Genomic DNA, 10,050 nt, shown 5'->3' on the forward strand with positions numbered 1-10,050 from the left:
TGGTTAGGGAAAGAAACTGCTCTTTTGGGAGACCAGAGTTGGGTTCCTAGCACCCATACCAAGTGGATCACAATTGCTACCCAGGGATCAGAATCCCTTCTGGAGTCCAAAAGGTACCCACAACAGACATGAACATATTCTCACATCTGAACACACACAGAGACATATAATTAAAAATAACTTTTTTCATTTTTTCATTTCATTCCCCAAACCATCAATATATTCTGCCAATGTGATCATTTCAGATATTAAGTGGAGTCATGCAGTATCACTGACTGACTTCACAAGAGCCATCTCCCCAGCTCCAGATCATACCTGTTTTATAATTAATTGAACCTGTTGGTGGTGGCACATTCCTTTAATCCCAGAGCTTGGGATTTGAGTTTGAGTCCAGACTCATCTACAAAGCAAGTTCCAGGGCAGCTAAGGCTACACAGAGAAACCCTGTCTCGAGAAAACGAAAAAATAGAAATGCTTTATTTATTGATATTGTTGATTGGTGGTTTTGCCCAAAAGTATATCTGTGTGAGGGTATCAGATACCCCAGGAGCTGGAATTACAAGCAATTGTAAGCTGCCATGTGGGTACTGGGAATGGCACTAGAAAGAGCAGCCAATGTTTTTAACGTCTGAACCATCTTTCCAACCCCTAGATCATGCAGTGTGTGTGTGTGTGTGTGTGTGTGTGTGTGTGTGTGTGTGTATCTTTACAGCTATATATTTTCTGCTTGGCACTGCTTATTCTGTGTCTCATAAGTTTTAGGGTGTTCTTTCATTTTTTTTTTCTAAGATACTAATTTCCCTGTGATTTTTCTTTGGCCGGTCTGTGTAGACATGTTTAAATTCTACAGAATTGCAAAATCTCTTTCTCCCCTCCCTCTGTGTGTGTGTGTCTGTGATGATGTGTGTGTATGCATGTACATATCCTGTATGTGAAGGTCCACATCAGGTGCCTTTTTCAATCACTTTATCTTTTTGTTGTTTATTTTGTTTTTTTGTTTTTTTCAAGACAGGGTTTCTCTGTGTAGCCCTGGCTATCTTGGAACTCTGTAGACCAGGCTGGCCTCAAACTCAGAAATCTACCTGCCTCTGCCTCCCAAGTGCTGAGATTAAAGGCTTGCACCACCCCGCCTGTTTTTTTCTTTTTTTTTTTTTTTTTTTGTCTTCTTTTTTTTTTTTTTTTTTTTTTGAGACAGGCCTCTCACTGAACCTGAAGCTAGTCAATTCAACCAGACTTAGCTAGCCTGTGAGCCCATCGATTCTCCTACCTCTGGCCGGCAGCACAGCACTGATGCACCCAGCTTTCATTTTGGATGCTGGGGAATCTGAACTGGGGTTCTCATGTCTATACAACGATCTCTGTAGACCCCCACACACATCCAGTCTTCCTTCTGTTGCTGATTCCTTTTTGAAGCTTTTTAATGGATGTTTATTTCATGTGTGTATGTTCATGTGTGTGTGTGTGTGTGTGTGTGTGTGAGAGAGAGAGAGAGAGAGAGAGAGAGAGAGAGAGAGAGAGAGAGAGAGAGAGAACAAATAGTTATGCATGGTCAGAGGACAACTTTTGAAAATTGGTTCTCTCCTTCAATCCCAGGAGTCTTGGGGGATTGAATTTGGGTCACCACAGACTCCTATAGCTGCTGTGCCATTTTATTGGCCCTGCAAATGATGCCTGATTTCAATCTATTATATTAAGAATCTAGTTTTCATTATTTCAATCTTCTTATTGATAACCAGTGTCCTCTGATGGATATTCCATGTGAATCTGAGAAAACTATTTAGTCCACTCTTGTGGGAAATGAACTAGGAGGTTCAATTGGTTTATCACACTGTTCCTTTATAATCCTCTGTCTAGTTATTTTATTGTTATTGAATGGAGGTATTGAATTTGCCAACTATTAATAAAACTATAATCATATACGGTTTGACGTTTACAAGTCTTTTATGTATGTGTTGTATATGTGTGCATGAGAGTGTGTGTGTGTACTTGAGTATGTATGTGTGTGTGCATGTGTATGTGTATGTGTGAGTGTGTATGTGCATGTTTATGTGTGAGAGTGTGTGCAGGACTGTGAGTGTGGGAGTGTGTGTGTGTATGTGTGTTGTGTGAAAGTGAATGTGAGAGTGTGTGCATATGTGTGTGTATATATGAGTGTGTTGTGTGAAGGTGTGTGTGTGTGTATGTGTGTGTGCATGTATAGAGCCCAGAAGTTGACGTTCGTTGTTTTACTCTTTCACGGTCGAGCCTGTTTTGGAGCTGGTGTTTCTCTTGATGGACCCGAGGCTTCCCGTTTTGGCTAGACTAGCTGTTTAGTGAGATCTGGGGGTTGCACTTACACCAGTGGTCTTGGCTGGTGTGTGGGTCGTAGAAATCTGAACTCAGGCGGCAAGTCCTTTACCAACTGAGCCATCTCCACGACCCCTTATATTCTTTTTGGAAACCAAGATGACTTGTGACTACCTCCTGCTCCTATACCAGGCTCTTTGCTGACACCAACTGTCCCTGTAACGGCCATGGTGGCTGTTCCAGTTCTTTTCTTTTATTAGGTAAAGGAACAGTGTGGTTCTTGGTGACTTCCCTAGGGGAAGATGCTCAAAAGGCAGAGACGGCTGGCCCCTGCAGAACGAACTCTCTTGTATCACTTATACTTCTGCAGAAAGTCACAAATCCTCATCTTGATCGCAGGGTCTAGTGTCGAACAGTCCCAGCTTGGTAACTTCACCAGTCTGTCATGGGCCTCCCAGAAGAGGCCAGAGCCGATGGCTAACTCCACCCGCATTCGCCATTCTGCAAGCTTAGAGCTGACAAAGACATTGTGATCGGTCCCCATTGGCTGTGGAGAAACAAAACAGAAGATGTGGTCAGCAGAGGAACCAGCGGTACCACCAGCCGCTGCGAAGAGAGAGTCATGTGCTGCCCCATTCTTGGTAAGTTTAAGCTATGCAGCCTATGGGAAGCAGGCATAGAAGATCCTGACCTAAGATAAGAAGTCCTGGCCCAGGTAGCTCACACTACTCTATCTATGTGTCTGACCTTCTTCCAGGGAAGGCCCTTATTTCCAAAGAAAGGGAGCTCAATTTCCCAACACACGCCGTGTTGCTCCTTCTGTAATCAGGCACAAGGGCAAAAAGAGGAGGCACATCATGCAGCTTGCTTAGCACTTTAGCTGCCTCATTAAGAACTATGTACCTGGGGCTGGAAAGATGGCTCAGTGGTTAAAAGCTGTCTGCTCTTCCAGAGGTCCTGAGTTCAATTCCCAGCAACCACATGGTGGCTCACAACCCTCTATAATGGGATCTGATGTCCTCTTCTGGGGTGTCTGAAGACAGTAACAGTGTACTCATATAAATTAAATAACCAAATAAATAAAATAAATCTTTTTTTTAAAAAAATTATGTACCCACAGTGTTCCAGAGCTCCCCAAAAGAGTGAGTTCAATCAACTGTGGAGAGCATAGAGGTCAAAGTGTAATATCCAAAATAAATTCAAGACTACCCAGTACCTTCCCCCTTCAAAACGACTTTCCAAATTGTACTAGCAGGCCAAGTGCAGAGCCAGATTTTTAAAAAAAAAAAAAAAAAGCTGGCTCACAAAACAAATATAGAAACATAGTTTTAACAGTCAAAAACAAGATTAACGCCGGGCGGTAGTGGCACACACCTTTAATCCCAGCACTTGGGAGGCAGAGGCAGGCAGATTTCTGAGTTCGAGGCCAGCCTGGTCTACAAAGTGAGTTCAGGACAGCCAGGGCTACACAGAGAAACCCTGTCTCGAAAACAAACAAGCAAACAAACAAAAAACAAACAAAAAAACAAGATTAACAATTCCCCTGCCCCACCTCACACTAAAAGCTACAAGACAGACAAAATGGGAGTCACCCTATACAAACCAACCAATGTCTAAAAAGGTTATTGGCTACACCATTTAAAATACTCCAAACTACCCTGGTGCCTATATCCGGCCCTTACAAAGGTATAAAAGGTGTCATCTTTCTTTGTTCTGGGTCTCTTCCCCAGCCTGCGTGCTGAGAGGGGGTTCCCCAACATGTTGGATAAGTAAAATCCTCATGTGTTTTGCAACGATGGCGGTCTCTGTGGTCTTTGTGATCGAGGGTCTTTTGATAAGTTACAACAAAAGCATAGGGCTTGGTGCAGGCCAGAATGGTTCTTGTGCAGTTCTACACTCACATTGGCCAAGGACCAAAGTTACTACTTTGAATGCTGGCCAGAAACTATGATAGCCTCTCAAGAGACTGGCCAATGAGCTGAGACTGTAGCTTAGTAGGTAGAGTGCATACAAAGCATGCATACAGCACACCATGAAACAGGCATTTTGTTAAGAGCATTGACTGCTCTTCCAGAGGTCCAGAGTTCAATTCCCACCAACCACATGGTGGCTCACAGCCATCTGTAGGGGGAATCCAATGCCCTCCTCTGGTGTGTCTGAGGATAGTGACAGTGTACTCATATACAATAAATAAGTATATCTTTTTATAAAGAAAAGAAAAGATTAAAAAACAACCACAAGAACATTTCTCCTCTTCCTGGACTTACCTCCCCCTCCACCCCACCTCCACCCCGTACCTGCATCATTTCTACCAACGCCACCAAGTCAGCCAGTGAGATATGGTCCCCAGTGATGAACATCTTGTCCTGCAGAAACTTCTCCTCAAATTGCTGTAGGCTTTTCTTCACCTCATCCAGTGTCTTGTCTAATCTCTCAGTGGGAACCTCCTCACCGGTGATCATTGGGATTATCAACTGACGTGGAAAGGAAGAGGACAGATGAAGAGGCAGTACTCCGGCCCCATCCCCCTGTGAGGCTTCTGTATTCCTGTCTGCTAGATAGAGCTTGGACGCTTCCAAGGCTGTAAAGTGATTTGGGCCATTCTCAAGCGGCAGTTACCGAGAGCCAAGTGTTCAAAAGGATATGGAGGCCCAGATGGCAATGAGTCCTGTGGTTTGAATGTGTCTCACTTGTCAAAGGTGACGTATTGGGAGTCCAGTCCTCATGGTGATGTGAGAGTGGCTAGAATCTTTAAAACATGGAGTCTAACTGGGGGTGCTGCCTTCAGAAGGGATCAAGATGGACATGGGTAATACTTAGAAGAGCAAGCTATTATTAAAGAACAAGACCAGTGCCTTGTCCCAGCTCTGGCTTCCTGTCTTAGTGCTTGCTTACACTGTAACAGCACCTGCTAGGAGGCCCTCTCTAGAACTGGTGCCATGCTGTTTAGACTTCCTGTTTCCAAAACTATGAGCTAAATAAACCTCTTTTCTTCATAAGTTACCCAGCCTGCAGCATCTTATTATAGCAATGGAAAATGGACTTTAAAAAAACACAAGGAGTGGGGCTGGAGAGATGGCTCAGTGGTTAAAAGCTGTCTGCTCTTCCAGAGGTCCTGAGTTCAATTCCCAGCAACCACATGGTGGCTCACAACCATCTGTAGTGGGATCTGATGTCCTCTTCTGGTGTGTCAGCAATAGGATGCTTATATACATTAAATAAATAAATCTTTAAAAAAAAAAAAAAGTGAAGCCGGGCATGGTGGCGCATGCCTTTAATCCCAGCACTTGGGAGGCAGAGGCAGGTGGATTTCTGAGTTCCAGGCCAGCTTGGTCTACAAAGTGAGTTCCAGGACAGCCAGGACTACACAGAGAAACCCTGTCTCGAAAAACAAAAAAACAAAACAAAACAAAAAAAACATAAAAAAGAAGAAGAAGAAGAAGAAGAAGAAGAAGAAGAAGAAGAAGAAGAAGAAGAAGAAGAAGAAGAAGAAGAAGAAGAAAAGAAAGAAAGCATTTATTTTTAAAATAAAATTTTAAAAAACACCAGGAGAAAATTAAAATTAGGGATATATGTATGCTGGTTTTCACCTGTAAATTTGCTGATATTCTCTAATTCAAGAACAAAGCTTTCTGAGTGCTGTCTTGGCCCTTTCTAGTGCCCCTTCCCCTTTCGAATAATATTTTCTCCTACTTAACAGTTCATCCCACTCTCTGAGTAGCGCTGTAAGGTAGGCAGGCATGGGATTAGGGAAAATGAAGGAAGGACCAGGACTGGACTTGAGGTTTTCTGACTGTTTTCTCTCTGTTCCTGAGCCCCAGGCTGGGCCTTGCTCACCTTGATCCACAGGATCTTACTCATGGGCACCTGAATAGCCGTATGCTGCCAGGCCATGAACTCATCCACGCGGGCGCGCATGTGCAGATCTGGAGGGTACCAGTGGGAAGGCGCGCTGTACTTGCGGCATAGGTAGAAGAGGATAGCCACACTAGAGAAAGGGCAAGTCAGTGGGGGTCACTGTTTGTACCTTCTGAGAGCTCTGACACCACCCCAGCACGGCCTAATTAAAACTGCATCTTCAGTCACAGGCAGACAATAGGTAATTCCACCAGAGGAAGGAGGAACCCAAGGTTCTAAAAAGCCTGCCCCCTAGCAGTCAGGTTAGTCCAGTAATCAGCAGACAGGGAGGAAGACCGGAAGGGGGAACGGGTGGATGGATGGCATAAGTGAGGGCAGTGCCAATAGGGAGCAAAGAATGTGAGATTCCAGCGGGAGCGAAGAACACCTGGAGAGTGGGGACATGTGGCTGACTGTAGGGACAATCTGGGTCGTGGGACGTGGAGGACTGCCAGGGATGCTTCAGGATGAGTCAAGACTTAATTATCTTTTAATTTTTAGTTTTTGTGTATGAGATCCCCCCCCCCATGTGTATGTCTGTATGTCACTTGTATGTCTGGTGTCCATACTGGCTGGAAGATGGAGTTTGATCCCCAGGTGGAGCAGCCAGTGCTCTTAGCCTCAGAGCAATCTCTCCAGCTCCTAAACTTAATCTTTAAGATCATGAGGGCTGAGAGGATCTATCCCTCCAGTTAGAAGAGGTGGAATATCTCAGGGACGCCAAGATGGTAGCTCAAGCAATAACCCAGCAAGAGCTGTTGGTCTCTCAGGGACGGGCATGGGATGCGGTAGTAGGAAGCAAAGGATACAGGAGAGGGCTTCAGAGGGAGGGATGGCCCAAGCTTGCTCACTGACAGTGTAGGAAAAGCCAGTGTCCGTCACTAACAACAAACACACAAAGAGGCCAGTGAGAAACAAAGCCAGCTGGTGGAGGCCAGTGAGAAACAAAGCCAGCTGGTGTTTGGGGTTGTTAGTTTGTTTTACTTACATCAGAGGTTAGCATCAACCAAAGAACGTGCACGGGCTGGACCTAGGCCTCCCTGCACATGTGTAACAGATATACAGCTTGCTCTTCATGTGGGTCCCGAACAACAGGAACGGGGGATGTCCCAAAAGCTGTGGCCCGCATGTGGGATATGTTCTTCTAGCTGGGCCACCTTGCCTGGCCTCAGTGGGAAAGGAAGCACCTAGCCTCACAGAGACTTGGAAGTATTAGGGTCAGGGGAAGGGGCCCCCATGTGCTCAGCAGAGAAGGGGAAGGGGGAATAGGGAAAGGGTTGTAGAAGGGGGTGACTGGAAGGGGAGCAGTTGGCAGGATGTAAAGTGAATAAGTAAAAAATTAAATTTATTTAAAACATAAATTGAGAGGGTTTGAATGTCCCCACTAAAACTTAGGTGGACGTTGGCTTCCCATGGGAGGTTTTAGGTGGTGGGACAGCTAAGCATGATCGAATCGCAAGGGCAGATTGATTCATGTGTGGCTAAAATAATTATTAGGTTACCAGCTTGCCACAGGTGGCTTTGTTATACAACAAACACACTCTGACTCACTTGATGGCTCACCATGTTGTAATCTCAGTGTTGCTAGGACCCAAAGGGAAGGTCCTCAGGAGATGCTAAGCGGGTATCAGTTCCACTCTGATGGGCTTTGCAGCCTCTAGAACCATGAACTAAAGTCAACCCCTGCTCTTTACCACACCACCATATTCAGTCAAAGCAGCCCAAAACAGACTAGGATAGGGAATATAGCTAAAGAGGGGCTAGAGTGGTCACTCAATGGTTAAGGGCACTTGTGGCTCTCACGGAGGACCCTGGTACAGTTCCTGGCACCACACAGTGGCTCACAACTGCTCATAACTCCATTTCCAGATCTTATGAGCTCTTCTAACATCCAGTCACCAGGCATGGACACGGTGCACATCCATGCATGCAGGAAAAATGCCCCCACACATAAAATAAATGTGTGTGTGTGTGTTTGTGTGTGTGTGTGTGTGTGTGTGTGTGTGTGTGTGTGTAAATGAATGTGCTATGTGTGTGTGTGTGTGCCTAGATGGGTATGCTGTGTGTGTGTCTGCATGTACACATAAATTTTTCTATAGGCCAAAATAAATAAATAGGCCAGGCCTGATGTTGCAAACCTTTAATCCTAGTACTCCCCAGGTCCAGCCCCTCTTTGCAGTTTTATCGACACAGTGAATTCCATACCAGCCAGGACTACATAGAGAGAACTTGCCTCAACTCAGTAAATAAATATACAAATAAATAAATATACTCTCAAGGAGTCTCCCAGAAGGAGCAAAGATGGTGGCGGGAGCCTTACCTTTCAGATAAGATGAACTTGCCATCCTTGAGGCTTGGAACCCTCCTCAGGGGGTTGATCTCGATGTATTCCTTGCTATGGTGGTGACCTGAGGGGGCAGGGAGGGTCTGGGGCTTTGGAGACCCCAGAAAAAAAAAAGAGAGAGAACTTGGGCTTCTAGAGGCAAAAGCTCCCATTCGTCCCCAGCCCTTGTGACTTTTCTTCCCCAGGGATCAGGACAACCTTTTGGCTTCCAGAAGCTAAAAAGTTCAGCCTTCACTCAAGGCCTGAAGCCACAACATGTGTGTCAACCTCAGCCCTAAGGGACCTAAGTGTCACCTTCAATCTTGTCACCTCTGGCTCACTCTGCTTCTCCTTTGAGGAGATTGGCCAACTGAATCTGAATCTGGCAATTTGGGGAACATCGCAGACACACCCAAGGTTCCCTGATATCTACATAGAACTCCACAGCACATATGAATATTAACTGCTCCTGGCCAACTATTGGTATGAGGAAACCCTTTGGGGGCTCCACCACATCTCTTCCATTTCTACAGCTCCCAGATCACTTTTCTAGTCTAGAGCCTGTGTCTCTTCAAGCTGAGCTTTTAGAGACTCCTCGGTGTCTTGGATCCCCATCCACTGATCCTCACTTGGGGTATGTGGGTCTGTGCAACCCTTAGTATATACTTTTTCATACTTCTTTCTTCTTTCTCCTCCTCCTTTTCCCTTTTTATCTGTGTATGTGTGTGTGCACATGTAAGAGCTGGTGCCCAAACCCAGGATCTTGCCTGGCATGCTAGGGCAGTGCTTTCTCACTGAGCCCCAACCCTAGTCCCAGTTTGAACACTGGGAGATGGTAAGAATAGACCGGAAGAGGGTGGGCATCCCTCCTTCCTTTACCCCCCCCCCAAAGGTCCTATTCACGGCAACAGGGAGACATTCTTCTTGGTGACCAGCTACCATAGACTAGATGGGACATGACCTGATCACTTTGGTATCTGTTTCACCTCTGCTCCCTGCTGACCTTCGATCCTCAGAAACACTGGGTACCCTGGCAGGGCCTCAGGACCAGGCTTCCTGGCAGTGCTAGGAACTGACCTTTTAATAGATCCACAAATTGGAAGTCGAAGGGGATCCCATTCTTCCTGGCAAAAATGTAGACAGCGCGGCAAGGTGCCGACAGCAGATCCATGTACAGCTCCAGGCCCATGTTGAAATGCTTTATTAGGGGGCCCACGGCTAGAGCGGGTGTCCCACAGACCCAGCCTGGGGCTAGCCTGAGCACCTGGCTCTAGGCCTTCTCCCTCCTGATCTGAGGAACCTGCATTCTGGAACTTCCCTACCTTGATGTACTTATGAGGCCAGTCACCTGGAATTCTTACAACAGCAAGGATTCTAAGGAGAGCTGGGGGTGGCGTGGGGCTGGGATAGGCTCCTGTTATGTGTGTGCTCTGTGGTTTAGCCTCACAGACATCTCTCTGAGAAGGGTCCATGCTTGAGCCTTCCCAGGGCCAGCCCCTCTTGGGAGAACAGGACAAGAAAGGCTTTGCAGATCCAGAATGAGA

General features: G+C 46.0%; 1 protein-coding gene across 1 annotated transcript; it reads right to left on the minus strand.

The window, feature by feature from the left end:
• Window positions 1–2,529: 2,529 nt before the first annotated feature.
• Window positions 2,530–9,815, minus strand: LOC110326406 (glutathione S-transferase theta-4). The gene is made up of 5 exons (XM_021204815.1): window positions 9,584–9,815; window positions 8,504–8,591; window positions 6,124–6,274; window positions 4,584–4,760; window positions 2,530–2,833 (listed from the first exon to the last, which is right to left on the minus strand). The coding sequence occupies exons 1-5, from the start codon at window positions 9,693–9,695 to the stop codon at window positions 2,639–2,641; spliced, it is 723 nt and encodes a 240-aa protein (XP_021060474.1). The 5' UTR covers window positions 9,696–9,815; the 3' UTR covers window positions 2,530–2,638.
• Between the last annotated feature and the right edge of the window lie 235 nt (window positions 9,816–10,050).

Source organism: Mus pahari, chromosome 9 (assembly GCF_900095145.1).
Source record: "Mus pahari chromosome 9, PAHARI_EIJ_v1.1, whole genome shotgun sequence".
Lineage (NCBI taxonomy): Eukaryota > Metazoa > Chordata > Mammalia > Rodentia > Muridae > Mus > Mus pahari.

What these genes read in the sequence shown, in the direction of transcription:
- LOC110326406 (XM_021204815.1), bottom strand. Translation starts at nt 9,695, where the DNA reads ATGGGCCTGGAGCTGTACATGGATCTGCTGTCGGCACCTTGCCGCGCT. An exon ending in ATTTGTGGATCTATTAAAAG is followed by an intron (nt 8,592 to 9,583) that starts GTCAGTTCCTAG and finishes CTGCCCCCTCAG; the next exon opens with GTCACCACCATAGCAAGGAA. An exon ending in GTAAGATCCTGTGGATCAAG is followed by an intron (nt 4,761 to 6,123) that starts GTGAGCAAGGCC and finishes TTTCCACGTCAG; the next exon opens with TTGATAATCCCAATGATCAC.